General features: G+C 35.1%; 1 protein-coding gene across 2 annotated transcripts in view; it reads left to right on the forward strand.

Moving 5' to 3' along the window:
• Positions 1-16,511, forward strand: part of LOC126738030 (G protein-coupled receptor kinase 1) — a 67,059-nt gene that overhangs the window by 30,156 nt on the left and 20,392 nt on the right. The window contains exons 5-11 of one of the 2 annotated variants that reach the window (XM_050443188.1): positions 9,314-9,415; positions 11,769-11,843; positions 11,896-11,957; positions 12,010-12,061; positions 12,463-12,666; positions 15,373-15,525; positions 15,582-15,773. In XM_050443188.1, the coding sequence (XP_050299145.1) occupies positions 9,314-9,415; positions 11,769-11,843; positions 11,896-11,957; positions 12,010-12,061; positions 12,463-12,666; positions 15,373-15,525; positions 15,582-15,773 (840 nt within the window). The remainder of the gene's footprint in view (positions 1-9,313; positions 9,416-11,768; positions 11,844-11,895; positions 11,958-12,009; positions 12,062-12,462; positions 12,667-15,372; positions 15,526-15,581; positions 15,774-16,511) is intronic. The other variant, XM_050443189.1, reaches the window with a different exon arrangement.

Here is a 16,511-nt window from a genome sequence, read left to right on the forward strand (position 1 = left end):
TTATAGCGATCGTCAATGATTCCTGGACCTCAGATAAAGATTTAGGTCAAAAAAGGGGGTAAAAGTCCACTTTTTGACTTTCTACCGCATCTCACCTCTCCCAAACGTCCTGAATCATTTTAAAAAGTTACTTTTCTCACTTCATTGATCTATTTACAAACGACCAACGTGATTTCATTGCGATCGTCAATGATTCCTGGACCTGAGATAAAGATTTAGGTCAAAAAAGGTGGTAAAAGTCCACTTTATGACTTTCAACCGCATTTCACCTCTCCCAAACGTCCTGAATCATTTTAAAAAGTTACTTTTCTCACTTCATTGATCTATTTACAAACGACCAACGTGATTTCATAGCGATCGTCAATGATTCATGGACCTGAGATAAAGATTTAGGTCAAAAAAGGGGGTAAAAGTCCACTTTTTGACTTTCTACCGCATCTCACCTCTCCCAAACGTCCTAAATCATTTTAAAAAGTTACTTTTCTCACTTCATTGACCTATTTACAAACGACAAACATGATTTCATAGCGATCGTCAATGATTCCTGGACCTGAGATAAAGATTTAGGTCAAAAAAGGGGGTAAAAGTCCACTTTATGACTTTCAACCGCATTTCACCTCTCCCAAACGTCCTGAATCATTTTAAAAAGTTACTTTTCTCACTTCATTGATCTATTTACAAACGACCAACGTGATTTCATAGCGATCGTCAATGATTCCTGGACCTAAGATAATGATGTAGGCCAAAAAAGGAGGTAAAAGTTCATTTTTTCGTGTTCTACCGTATCTCACTTGTCACTAACGCCGTAAATAGTCCTCAAATTTTATTTAATTTACGTATTTGATTCCTTTACAAACGAGGACCATAAATTCATAGCGATCGTCAATGATTCCTGAACCTGAGATAAAGATTTAGGTCAAAAAAGAGGATAAAAGTCCACTTTTTAACTTTCTACCGCATCTCACCTCTCCCAAACGTCCTGAATCATTTTAAAAAGTTACTTTTCTCACTTCATTGATCTATTTACAAACGACAAACATGATTTTATAGCGATCGTCAATGATTCCTGGACCTGAGATAAAGATTTAGGTCAAAAAAGGGGGTAAAAGTCCACTTTATGACTTTCAACCGCATTTCACCTCTCCCAAACGTCCTGAATCATTTTAAAAAGTTACTTTTCTCACTTCATTGATCTATTTACAAACGACAAACATGATTTTATAGCGATCGTCAATGATTCCTGGACCTGAGATAAAGATTTAGGTCAAAAAAGGGGGTAAAAGTCCACTTTATGACTTTCAACCGCATTTCACCTCTCCCAAACGTCCTGAATCATTTTAAAAAGTTACTTTTCTCACTTCATTGATCTATTTACAAACGACCAACGTGATTTCATAGCGATCGTCAATGATTCCTGGACCTGAGATAAAGATTTAGGTCAAAAAGGGGGTAAAAGTCCACTTTTTGACTTTCTACCGCATCTCACCTCTCCCAAAAGTCCTAAATCATTTTAAAAAGTTACTTTTCTCACTTCATTGACCTATTTACAAACGACAAACATGATTTCATAGCGATCGTCAATGATTCCTGGACCTGAGATAAAGATTTAGGTCAAAAAAGGAGGTAAAAGTCCACTTTTTGACTTTCTACCGCATCTCACCTCTCCCAAAAGTCCTGAATCATTTTAAAAAGTTACTTTTCTCACTTCATTGATCTATTTACAAACGACCAACGTGATTTCATTGCGATCGTCAATGATTCCTGGACCTGAGATAAAGATTTAGGTCAAAAAGGGGGTAAAAGTCTACTTTTTGACTTTCTACCGCATCTCACCTCTCCCAAAAGTCCTGAATCATTTTAAAAAGTTACTTTTCTCACTTCATTGACCTATTTACAAACGACAAACATGATTTCATAGCGATCGTCAATGATTCCTGGACCTAAGATAATGATGTAGGCCAAAAAAGGAGGTAAAAGTCCACTTTTTGACTTTCAACCGCATCTCACCTCTCCCAAAAGTCCTAAATCATTTTAAAAAGTTACTTTTCTCACTTCATTGACCTATTTACAAACGACAAACATGATTTCATAGCGATCGTCAATGATTCCTGGACCTGAGATAAAGATTTAGGTCAAAAAAGGGGGTAAAAGTCCACTTTATGACTTTCAACCGCATTTCACCTCTCCCAAACGTCCTGAATCATTTTAAAAAGTTACTTTTCTCACTTCATTGATCTATTTACAAACGACCAACGTGATTTCATAGCGATCGTCAATGATTCCTGGACCTAAGATAATGATGTAGGCCAAAAAAGGAGGTAAAAGTTCATTTTTTCGTGTTCTACCGTATCTCACTTGTCACTAACGCCGTAAATAGTCCTCAAATTTTATTTAATTTACGTATTTGATTCCTTTACAAACGAGGACCATAAATTCATAGCGATCGTCAATGATTCCTGAACCTGAGATAAAGATTTAGGTCAAAAAAGGGGGTAAAAGTCCACTTTTTGACTTTCTACCGCATCTCACCTCTCCCAAACGTCCTAAATCATCTTAAAAAGTTACTTTTCTCACTTCATTGATCTATTTACAAACGACCAATGTGATTTCATAGCGATCATCAATGATTCCTGGACCTGAGATAAAGATTTAGGTCAAAAAAGAGATAAAAGTCCACTTTTTAACTTTCTACCGCATCTCACCTCTCCCAAACGTCCTGAATCATTTTAAAAAGTTACTTTTCTCACTTCATTGATCTATTTACAAACGACCAACGTGATTTCATTGCGATCGTCAATGATTCCTGGACCTGAGATAAAGATTTAGGTCAAAAAAGGTGGTAAAAGTCCACTTTATGACTTTCAACCGCATTTCACCTCTCCCAAACGTCCTGACTCATTTTAAAAAGTTACTTTTCTCACTTCATTGATCTATTTACAAACGACCAACGTGATTTCATAGCGATCGTCAATGATTCATGGACCTGAGATAAAGATTTAGGTCAAAAAAGGGGGTAAAAGTCCACTTTTTGACTTTCTACCGCATCTCACCTCTCCCAAACGTCCTGAATCATTTTAAAAAGTTACTTTTCTCACTTCATTGATCTATTTACAAACGACCAACGTGATTTCATAGCGATCGTCAATGATTCCTGGACCTGAGATAAAGATTTAGGTCAAAAAAGGGGGTAAAAGTCCACTTTTTGACTTTCTACCGCATCTCACCTCTCCCAAAAGTCCTGAATCATTTTAAAAAGTTACTTTTCTCACTTCATTGATCTATTTACAAACGACCAACGTGATTTCATAGCGATCGTCAATGATCGATTGTTTTTAATCCCTCGCAGGAACATTGAATTAACGAGTTTGGAGCCGTAAATATGCAATTAAAAAATGCGTATAACTAATTGTTATAAATTGCGTCTTAACTTAGGCGATTATTTATTTATTTTTATATTTTAAAGGACCAAAAAGACTCTGTTGATTTGCTGCTGACTATTAATAAAAATGACAGTTTTAAAATGGCTGGCGGGCGTCACATTGACGAAAAAACAAAAAGGTTGCCTAATAATGTCCTGCGTTTGACGTTTGAATTGACAGTTTGACACGAAAAATGGATGATACGTTTCCAGTTTGACATATGTCAAAAATGTCACGATTGACACATTGTGTTTTTAAATATTATAATAAATGAGGCTAGAAAAGCCATTTTTGCTCGTGTGTGGGTGTTTCCTACACCCACATTTTCAGTTTTTTTCTCCCTTCTCTATGCCGTCGGCGAATAATAGCGCTCTGACCTATCGCGTATTATATAAACCGGTGGCTTTGAACCGCTGGCAGCATCACGAAATTGCAATCTAAACTCTGTAAATTATTCAGGCTGCAATAAACCCACGATAAAGAGCTCGGTAATTGAAAAAGCGTACCTACTTCCTTTTTTTTACCCCTCTTTTGGGATTCTTAATTCTTGTCGGGTAAACTTATGAAAAATTAAAAAAAAATGTTTTTTTTTGGAAATAAAGGAGAAATCCTTGCATTAAGATTTGTCTTAACCAAAATATATGGGGTAGATGGAGGAGACAATTTCAGGATTACGGGCAGGTGAAAGGAGTCAAATACTCACAAGCTATTAGAAAGCCTGTTAAGGAATCATGGTTTAAAAAAGCTCAGCTCTAGAGGAATGAATAGGATGATATCAAGCCATTGTTCCACCCCTAAACAGAATCATAGTAAAGGATGCCGACCTGTGCTCTTTTAGACAGGTCGGAATAATGCAGTACATATTCGAATGCCAAAATCATATAATTCATATTAATAACCTGCTTGACGACTTGAACACTTACACATAATATTTTAATATGAGGTTTATACAGGATAAAGTTTATGATTGTAACACTAAACTTGCTGGCCCAAGGGATTTTATGGCGTTTTTGAATCTCTCTCAATTTAACAATGCCCTTAACTGCAACAATAATTTGCTTGATCTAGTTCTCTCCAACTTCCAGTGTTCTGTGGATAGGGACGACCAACCCCTTGTCACTGAGAATGCATATCACCCTGCTATTAATATCTCGTTGAATCTTGTCAAATTTGAGAGTGTTACAGATTTCCCCTCCAACAATGAGAGTCCTAAGTATAATTTTCGGAGGGCTAATTTTCCCTATCTTTACCAGCTTATCTCTGATGTGGATTGGACTTTTATACCCACCCAGTCAGATGTTAATGAGGCAGTTAAAACCTTTTATGACAAAATCCATGAAATTTTTTGTCTAGCTGTTCCTCGTTTTCGACCCTCTAATAGTAAATACTCATATCCTGTATGGTACGCTCATGAAATTAGGAAATTATTAAAATTAAAGTCTAGGCTACATAGGAGATGGCTTCATACACGGTGCTCTGCTGCTTATGAGGATTTTAGAGCTGCTAGGAGGGTAGTAAAAACAAAAATGGATCTTGCTTATCACGAGTATATATCCAGGACTGAGTCAGCTATTCGGAGTGATCCAAAGCAATTCTGGAGGTTCATTCACCTTAAACGAAACAACTCTCATATTCCAGGTTCTATGAGCTATAAAGATACCACTGTTGTGGGTCCTAAAAGTATTGTAAATACTTTTTCTGATTTTTATGAGTGTTTATGTTGAGTCCTCTATTGCTCAGCCCAAAGAATCTGATACATATGGTTCGGACAACATTTTGGTCCAATGTTTTGTTGAGGCAGATCTAAGAAAAGCTTTACAGAAGTTAAAAAACAAAGAAACTGCGGGTCCTGACCAAATACCTTCATTTCTTTTGCGTGACTGTGCATCGGCCCTGGCTGTACCACTCTTACAAATCTTCAACTTATCACTCAAGACCAATACATTTCCGGAACAGTGGAAAAAGGCTAAAATATGTCCAATGTTTAAGAGTGGCGACCATGGCAGAATAGAGAACTACAGACCGGTGTCAATTCTCTCTAATTTTTCGAAGGCCTTTGAGATATGTGTGCATGATAAATTGTCTCCTCAAATTAAGCACATAATTACAGAAAAGCAGCATGGTTTCTTTCAAAAAAGATCTACTGTCACTAATATGTCTTGTTTCTTGGAAACAGCATATCTAGCTATAAATCAGAAAAGCCAGTTGGATGTGCTGTACACAGACTTCTCGAAGGCTTTTGATTGGCTGGATCACGGTTTGCTGGCACGGAAGCTGCTTTGGCTGGATTTCATCCTTGTCTGGTGGAGTTCTTCATCTCATATCTGACTGGCAGGCTTCAGTATGTTGAATTTAATGGTTTTGGGTCTGAGTATTTTTACGTGACTTCGAGTGGTGCGCCCCAAGGCAGTAACCTCGCTCCAATGCTGTTCGATCTATTTATACAGGTAATTCAGTCATAAATAATAAAAGATCTTCTGGTTGTCATGGATGACATAACATGAAAATTGGAATGATGTTTTTGAAACAAACAATCCAGAAGAACCCTATACACTTTTCATAAATACTTTTTTAGAACTTGTAAAATAACAACAATTTCTTACAATAAAGTTAACAATAAACTTTGCCCAAAAATAAAATTAAATATATTAACTGAGATAGAAAACTAAATGAAAATACAACAATATTGATCAAGACACGTTTGAACACGATGCTCTGGATTTGCCTTGGCATGAAATATCAACAACAACAACGATAAGTCGATGATGTAATTACAACTTTGTACTCCCAGATGATTGCTAAATAAACATGCTCCTCTAAAAACAAGAAAAATTACTTCATGGATAAGATCTAATAAATCAAATTGAGTGACAAAGCACACAAAAATTAGTATAGATAGTTTTCGTATGTAATTTAATAAGGAACACACAATTTCCAGAAGATTTAGACTGTAATAGAAAATATGTCCTTTATTACTTTTTCCAAAATACTGGAATGGAAAAATCTAATTCTCATTTATATATATTTATCTCATTTTGCAAATTAGAAGATGATGGAAGGTGTTTCTTAGCATACCTCACTATGCGTACAAGGTCCTTGTCATTGCTGATGCAATAGTACCATTAGTAATGGTAAGTCTTAGTTGTTCCTCTTTTTAAGGGAGGCAACAGAGAAACACCATCCGACTACAGACCAATCTTCCTTTATCCTTCACTTACTAAGGTAATTGAGAAGCTTATGAAATGCTGAATGTGACAGTTCCTCAAAAGAATGTGTTCTCTTTCTCTCCTGTATCATTCATAAAACTAAGGGAGATTAATGATGGCTTGAAAAATAAGACTAGTCAAGACATCTATGGGCTAAATGTCAAATTAATTAAGTCTGTTAAAAACATTATCATAGCTCCAGTAACAAAACTAATAAACAGATGCTTCAGGGAGATGCAACACTTTTCCAGGTGTGCTCGGATCAGCCAAGGTAATACCTATTTTTAAAAAGGGTGATCCTGATAGGCCCGAGAACTACCGTCCTATCTTCTTGCTGCCCATAATCTCAAAAATCTTTGAAAAATGTATTGCTGCTCAACTTGTGAAATTTTTTGAGGGTAACAATCTTTTACATCCAGCCAGTTTGGTTTTAGGAAGGGTAAAAGTACCACTATGGCCATATTAGACTTAGTTGATTACTTGTTAAATGCTTTTGATAGCTTCCAATATGGCAGTGTCTTGTTCTGCGATCTGAGCAAGGCATTTGACTGTGTTCCCCATAACATTTTGATCGGCTGGATCACGGTTTGCTGGCACGGAAGCTGGCTTTGGCTGGATTTCATCCTTGTCTGGTGGAGTTCTTCATCTCATATCTGACTGGCAGGCTCCAGTATGTTGAATTTAATGGTTTTGGGTCTGAGTATTACGTGGCTTCGAGTGGTGCGCCCCAAGGCAGTAACCTCGCCCCAATGTTGTTCGATCTATTTATTAATGATTTAGTTGACTGTATGGAGAGTTTCTGTCTTTTATTCGCTGTTGATCTGAAGTTGTTTCGTATCATTCGTACTATGCTGGACTGCCTGAAGCTGCAAGAGGACATGAATAGGGTCTTTGAATGGTGTGAAAGAAATAAACTACCCCTAAACTGTGACAAATGTAAAAAAATGACAATTTCCATTCTTCATGAAGAGATTTTATACCCATATATATTGAGTGGTTCTCAGTTGCTAGACTGTTCTTCAGTGAAGGATTTGGGCATTGAAGTAGATAAGAGGCTCACATTCAACCAGCATGTAGCACAGGTCACTGGTTCAGCCTTAAAATCCCTCGGGTTTATAGTAAGGTCCACTTCTCAATTTAAGAATATATCCAGCTTGACTGTATTGTACAATTCATTAGTAAAGTCTAAATTAATATATGGCTCTATGTTGTGGTTCCCCATCTATGATGTTCATGTTAACAGACTGGAGTATGTACAGCGCAGATTCTTAAAGTTGCTTTCTGTTCAGTTGGATGGAGTATATCCAGTAAGAGGTGTGGAACAGGAGTACCTGCTGAATAGATTCAACTATTTGTCACTAAAGCAAAATACTATTCTCTCTAGTCAGATATTTTTATATAAACTTTGCAATAATAAAATTGATTGTTCTGAGCTCTTAGAGAGGCTACCTCTATTTGTTCCTCCTGCCAATACAAGGAGGCACCATATATTTTATCCCTCTCTTAACTTAACAAATCTGTCCAGCAAAGCTCCACTGTGCCGTGCTTGTACATGGTATAATCAGATGAATGCTATAGATGTCGACATCTTTAGCAGCACTGAATATGTTTTTAAAAAAAGGATGTGTTCCTCTCTTAATTTGAATGATACCTGATTATTTTTCTGTGATTGTTATCATTTGGTTAGTGTGTCTTATATTCTTACAATTATGCTATTGTTTTAAATTTTAAATTTTGTTATCACTCTATATTGGATCTTATATTATTTTTTTTGTACTACTTATTTAAGGTGCTTATAACTTGTACTGATTTAATTTTAATTATTTTGATTGTCTTGTAATTGGGAATTTTCCTGTTGGACAATAAACTATTTGAATTTGAATAATATAGTTCCCTTTCAATATCCATTCATGACATAAAATTGAATCATAAAGGTGCTTAGTATAATTATTTTTGAAAGCATTCAACTCTTTAAGTTCTTGTACCACTCAATGCATAATGCATTAAACATCATATTATGAGAGTCCAAAGAAGGAGCAAGCTATGAACAGGAAGTAAAGTTCAACCTCACTTCAAGGGTTTAAAAAAGCCGAGAGTTGAAAAGAAAAAAAACCTCCACTGCAGTACAGACTACAACACGAGGTCCACTGCAAAAAAGGAAGAAAGAGAACCTACTATAATAATCTTCCTTTAAAACCCTGTTTATATATACACACACAACAATAATGTAAATTCTTCTTGGCAGACCAGGCAAAGAAAAACTAAATAATAGCACAAGAGCCGTCCTATAAAAGTCTTATCTTTCAAAGGCAGACTTAGGTTGTTTCCTAACTCCGGTTTTCGTCGCCATTTAAAAGTTTCCTCCTCGCCCCCGGCCGGATAAAACCAGTTTTCCCTCTCGAAAGTTTTTCTCCTCCTGCCTGAGTGAGAGGAGTTTCACCTTTTTTCCTTACAAGAAACTCAGTTTTAAAGTAAGAAAGTTTTTAGTTCGAACCCGAGATGGGCCGGCATTAAAGTTTGCCATCAGGTTTATACCGAAACGAAGTTGTTTTAGTTTATGATTTGTTGTTGTTGTTGTTGTTGTGCTCCAAAGTACATAGGTTTAATATAAAACCCCCTTTGAAGTTTATATTAATATTATGGAGTACCTACTTGAGGTATTTTAACGAGTTTTCTTATTTGTTACAGATTAAGGAATATTCCAAATTGGAATCCCATGAGGACCGAAAGGAGAAAGCCAAAGAAATCTACGATAAGTTCATAATGAAGGAACTGTTAGCTCAAACTCATGTAAGTGTTTGCTTATTAGTAATTCCAACATATTATAAAAAATTATGAAATTCAAGTCTAAGATATTCATTTCAATCAATAAAGCAGTCCAACTGAGCTGTGTACTGGTTTACAAATTTACTTACCCTTACTAATCATAGAACCAGGACAAGATATCAGGTAATTATGTAACAACTTCTGGAAAGTTCCGTTAAAAATAGTCCTATAATTTATAATTTGCTTATTACCTCGATATGATAGAATGGGTGTTACAAAGCTATAGTTCCAGAATTGGGGAATGAATAGGGTTTTCAATGATAAATTAATTTTATTGAACTAAATAGAGGTCCTGAAATAAAAAAGCTGCATAATATTAGTACCAGGATCTTTGTTAGTATCCAGTGTTCCTGGCCTAGCAAATATTTCAGATATTGAAATGATATAGCGATAGATATTTACATCATTTAGAGTCATTTAGAATCATTATGGTGTGATGTTCATGTGCCATACATCTCTAAGAAATAATTGGAAAAAGGTTTAACAATATCATTGCCAAGACTAGGGACTGCATCAAATATCCAAAAATCCTTGAGATTATGGTTGATAATAATAATATTTCCGACAGGTTACCAATACCCAGTTACATGAAAATCAATTAAATGTACAAGTACAAATGCATGAACTGTATTAGATCCGTGCAACTAAACTATAAAATAATTGCTATATAAAAAAATAGTAAATTAGAATAAGAATTAAGAATTCATCAAAATCAAAAGAGCTGAAAAAAAATCCCTCATCGACCACACAGGTGACTCAAAATATAAGTGCCAGATTGTCATGGTGAATATCACAAGAATCACCAATAGTGTTTTGACAGATAAAGTGACTATAGGACTCTGAATGTTGGAACTGCCTGTGTCCAAGTTAAAAGCTGGACACTGTCTAGATCCTGGGCGTGGTATATGAAAGCAAATCCTTTGCAAAAGGGATGAACAGTCAATTTTATGGTTAAGTAAATTAAACAAGAATTTCACCGAATGCATTTCTCTCCTCTTCGCTACTGACTAGGTTATGGTCAAAACCCCTTGGAGAATAGGCTCCATCATCCTTAAATAGCAAATATTTAAGGACTGATTCCAATAGGTGAATGTGCTGGTTGTAACTGGATTGTTCAATGAAAAAAACATACAGATCATAGCATGTCTTCTTTAAATCTTTACATCTGGATCTTATTTCACTAAAACCATTATAAAGAATGTCTGAAAGAGATTCAATATATTTCTTATGTGCCTTTTCATTTAGTATTATTAATTCTGATATTGAATGATATTGGTGCCTGTTTTGAGAACAGTGACTTCCTTTTATTTGCTGAAGATTTGAAGTTTTTTAGAGAGATTTTATCAATACTTGATCAGATTTTGTTGCAAAGTGATTTGGATAGATTGAATGAGTGGTGTGTTAACAACAATTTCGTTTTTGAATGTAAGCAAATGCAATTATATAAGTTTTCTCAAGCGTACTAAAAAGGTTGTCACTTCATATAACATTCAAGGAAGTACACTTCAATATTGCAGCATAGTTAAAGATCTTGGTATCTCGTTTGATGTTCATTTAAACTTTAATGCACACATAAACAATATTGTTCTCAAATCCTCTAAGAATCTGGATTTTGTACTAAGGAATTGTAAAGAATTTTCTATAGAGACCTGTAAGAGGTTGTACATGTCATTGGTTGTTTCATTGCTGGAATATGGCTCAGTGATATGGTCGCCCTTTTACATGAATAATTGCTTGTCCTTGGAAAGAGTTCACAACAAATTTATTAGGTTTTGTCTCTATAAACTTCGAATAAGAATTCCGGATGATCATGTTTATGATATTGTTTTAGAAATGCTTGATATGAAGACATTGAGACAAAGACGGATATATGCAGATTTAATTTTTTTGTATAAATTATTGAATGGTCAGATAATTTGTCCAGAACTTCTGATGACAATACAATTTAATATTCCATCTAGGAATTTAAGGCAGTATCGTGTCTTTTCATTACCATTTCATAGCGCCAATTATGCATTACATGCTCCTATTGAAAGAACTCTAAGAATTGTCAATACTAGGGAGGTTGAAATTTTGGGCATTTCCTTATCTAGATTTAAGAGTCAAATAAGAGAAATTGTTTAATTTTTTTTTTTTTTTTTGGTGCAATACTGAATATTATACTTTAGTAGGGTATGTTTTTAGTATTTTTAGAATTCTGTTATATTGATTTAAGTTATAAAACTATTTTCGGTATTTTACATTTGTAAAGGTTTATCTACTACCTAATGCTTACTCACTCTGAATATGATTTCGAAGAACAGTCATTGTTTTCCAGGAATATTCGGAGGAGTGTCTTCAGCACGTGCAGCAGCACCTAATGAGGCAAGAAGTTCCGGTAACCCTATTTGAGGTACAGTTTCATTAATTTTTTTTAAATTTTAACTTATTCATGTCTTTTTTAGCCATACATAGAAGAAATTTACAGCATACTTAGGGAAGAACCGTTTAAGCAATTTTTAAAAAGGTATTTAACACCGACCGAGAAGTATTTATATTTTAAATTAATTTTTTTTTAGTGATAAATATACTAGATTTTTACAATGGAAGAGCTTAGAATTAAATATTAAGGTAAGCATTATACATTTATTAAAGTGGTTATTCGCTTTGAATGAAAAGTTGGATCAAAAAGCCTGATTTCTGAGTGTCTCCGCGTGCCCATCCGGTATGCCATAATATATCCAGAAATCCATGTTTGCATAGGGATACGCTCGAACGACGGCAAATATTGAATTCTAAAAATAGGTCGCGTCATTGTGGCCCTCTTTTTTTCCTATTTTGCCTATGGCTCTCCTACTTTACAGCAGAGAGAAATATTCAACAAACAAATAAATCAATTCATTATAATACCGTTATTCAAAACCTATGGATCCCGTAATGTCTTATAACAATGAGTGCCCTCAAAGACTATCGCAGAGCCCCAGTTCCAAAACTTGATGAACTAAATTGTAATTTATAATTGCGTTTTACAGTTATCCATGAACGACTTCAGCGTGCACCGTATTATCGGCAGAGGAGGCTTCGGAGAAGTTTACGGTTGCCGTAAAGCGGACACGGGGAAAATGTACGCGATGAAATGTCTGGATAAGAAACGGATAAAAATGAAACAGGGCGAGACCCTCGCGCTAAACGAGCGCATCATGTTAAGTCTGGTATCTACCGGGCAGGTAAGAAATGTAAGAATTTTTAAACGTTTTAGGCATGGTTTCACTTTGATCACCGAAATTGAATGACCTAGATGAAAAAGGGATCTTTGAAAAAGTGGATTTTTCAGGAAATGCAAAACATTGTATTTCGGATAAAGAAAGTAAAAATGTAATATATGAAATTGACCTATGTATTTGTGACATATTTCAAAATGTTTTTACACCAAATTTTTTTCTGAAAATATATGTCTACAGGATATACAGGGTTACAAAAATTCTAAAAATGGGCCCTTTTTCTTCCAAGTGATAATCTATTGAAGATTACAAAAGAACTACTAGAAAATAAAATGAAAAACAGGAAATGAAAAATATTTATTTGAAAATCTAATTACGTTTTTTTATACAGAAATATGTTTTTCCATGAGCTAAGGGTCTTCCTGATCATCCCCTCGTGTGTACATGTAGCACCTGACAAGGTATCATAAAATGCGATAGCATTTTCATCTTTCAAAAACTTGCAAAGCTACTTGATGTTTTGTAGTTTTAGGGCATTTATTGGTATATCACCAGAATAAGCAAGCTTTTCGGGTATAGGGACACGTTCAACGCCAGGTTTCAGAAGACGAAATACATCGGGACACACACCATTCAAAGAAAAGCTGCCAAACATGAAGTACTTTGATTCAGCTTTAAAGTCAAAGAACTTGTATTTGGTTATTTGAAACTTTAACTTATTTGTGGTGAAGGTTTTTTTAAAAAACGGTTCAGACAATCCAGCTACAAAGTCCTTTACCATATTGCTTTTAAGCTCAACAACGGTAAATTTGGTACTTATGATGCTGTTCCAATTTGAAGGCGATTCAACTACTTCCCTTTTTCTTTGCATTTTTTCTATAACAGCAAAATGCCTGTCACAAGGCAGGAAACTGTGACTCCGTTGTGGAAAAAAATGCTGAACATTTTTAAACTTTCCATTAAGTACCAATGACTGCCAAAATTTTAGCATGTTTTGGTTATGATTCTGGCCCCTGCAACCGTCAGTAAATATATATAACTTTTTAACAGTGCTAGGTAGGAATGCTTCTATGTAATGGTTAAGTACAGAGAGAACTTCGTTACAGCCCCGCTTTGCAATATTTTCAGGCCAAGTATACATAATGCTCTTTGCTTTTTTGCCAGAGTAAATGGACATACAGTACAACCAAAGTTGTCTTTTATAAAAGACATCACTAGTACACATATGTGGACAGGGAATATTTTGTTTAAAGTCGAAGCAGAGAACTTCTGTATCTTCATTTTCTTTAGCTTTCATCAAACATTCTTGCATCTTTGTGTAAAATAGCTTTGCTTTTTTCTTATGTAACTTAAGATCTATTTCATAACCTCTTCTTAATGCGCCATTTTTTTCGCGGGAAATTTTGGCCTCTATTTCTTAACACGTAGTACAAACATCTGAACGAGGGCGACCAAACGTGTAGTTGTAGTTGTCACGAAAATACTGTAGATAAAAAGAATATTTCACTTCACATTTCAATTTTTGGAAATTCAGATCATTTTGTTTGGCGTCGAGTAGGACTTCTGGGTAATGTTTTTCCAGAAACATTTCATACATTTTCAAAACACTCAGCTGTGGTGACAGATACCTTCTTCGCTCACCGCTTGGTCCATAGTGCACAATATAATATGGAAAACTTTGTATATATGCATCAATATTTTGAACAACAATACCAGATAATTTGTTTTTTCGGTTAGTGTGCTTGCCACGATTATCGGTTGGCACAGCGGCTAAAGTCTTGCATGCTCCAATATTTCGCACCCTCTTGACTCCAATTCCATGCAAACTGGTAAAGCCTTCACGACATACAGATAACACCCTTTCACCGACATGCACTTTATACGAAAAATTAAACTTCTTCTTGAACACTCCCTTTCTTTTTCGGTTTACTGATGATACTGTGATAAGAGGTTGTAAGTGAACATTCTGGGCCCCATGATCTCCAATCTCATTAAAATTTGTCAATATACGAGCCATCTCTTCTTTTGATAATGATGTAAGACATTTTCGTTTACATCTACACAAAAATAAGATATATTTTAAACTATATACAACATTCTTTACCATCCTAACTTACCTGCATTTTTGACCTGTTTGTCTAGCAGCTTTTCTTCCTGATTTACCAATGTACTCCTCCCCTTTTGCCTTTAACTTTTTATTTTTGACACTTTTCCACTCTTCAATTTTCCTCTTTCTTTTCAATTTTATAACACTTGCTTCCTCATTTTCTAAGACATCCATGATTATATGAATCAAGAAACAAAAATCCAAAAACCACACTGATATTTTATTGTTATTATTATGATTTGAAGGTTATGTTTATAAATATCAACACAAATTATGGGTATTTAACTTGGCGAAAGAAAGGCCCAAATGTAGCAGATGGGCCCTTATTCTTCTCAGCAGAGAAAAACAGCTGATTCAATCCGTTTTAGAGTACGTTTAGTGGGCCTTTCTTCTACTCGGTATATGCCAACTTTGACAAGGAATCAGAATTCATAAAAAACGGGTTTTCGACAAACTGCACAGATGGGCCCTTTTTCGTCTAGGCTATTCAATTATCTTTGCACTTTTGCAACTGAAAAAGTGACGTTTTCTATCTTATGAAGCATGTTTTCGCGTAATAACCCTACTAAGACACCCAAGTAATGCCCCATAAAAATGACACGATATTATTTCAGGACTGTCCTTTCATAGTGTGCATGACCTACGCCTTCCATACCCCCGATAAACTGTGCTTCATATTGGACTTAATGAACGGCGGAGATTTGCATTATCATTTGAGTCAGCACGGAGTGTTCGCCGAGCAAGAGATGCGATTTTATGCCGCCGAGGTTCGTATAATTCCTCATTTTTCATCGATTAAGTGTTTAAATTAAGAAAATTTCAGGTTATATTAGGCCTAGAACATATGCATAGGAGATATATCGTATATAGGGACCTAAAGCCGGCCAATATTTTATTGGACGAGCACGGTCACGTGCGGATTTCCGATCTGGGATTAGCCTGTGATTTTAGTAAGAAGAAACCGCACGCCAGCGTCGGCACGCACGGGTATATGGCACCGGAGGTTTTGTCTAAGGTACGTTCTCAATTAATAATTATATCAGTATTATGTTCGATATACAACCCCTATACAATGCAAGAAAACTATTCATTATTTGCAAATTGCACTTGGGTGACATTTTTTTTTCAATATACAGCAGAGCCAATTTACAAACATAATAAAAATATAAATCAAGATCAAACCTCAGAAGCCTAAATTAGAACAAATAAGCATTAACAAAGCTAAAAACGTCACACTGAATGACACGGTACAAGGAATGTAGGTTAAAGTGTAGATTGGTCATTTTTTGATCTAAATGAACGTGAGCCGCTAGAAAATGAGTCGCAGGCAACTGAAACTGCATGGTATTAAAGGGAATTACTCCCAAGATATAAGGACAATGATATAAACTATTCAAGATCTTATAAAGCATTAAAGAATCAGAATGATGCCGTCTGATTTCAATGTTGGGGATATCAAACTGGAATCTAGGAATATTTCGGCTAAATATAGGATTATTTCCAACAGGTTTGTTACCCAATTACAGGAGATAATAAAAAAAAGTTTACGACCTCGTAAGCAAGATTTTATTAAAGCAACTAAATCCTTAGAAAAAACCAAAAAATGTTATAATAATAATAATAATATTCTTTATTTAGCACTTGGCTAATACATTCAATTTGCTAAATTTAGTAGTATAAAAAATAAGTAAAACCTATAGTAATACATAAACTGTACATCACATAACGCTATTTCTAAATAAATGTTTTTTAA

This window comes from Anthonomus grandis, chromosome 6 (genome assembly GCF_022605725.1).
Source record: "Anthonomus grandis grandis chromosome 6, icAntGran1.3, whole genome shotgun sequence".
Taxonomy (NCBI): domain Eukaryota; kingdom Metazoa; phylum Arthropoda; class Insecta; order Coleoptera; family Curculionidae; genus Anthonomus; species Anthonomus grandis.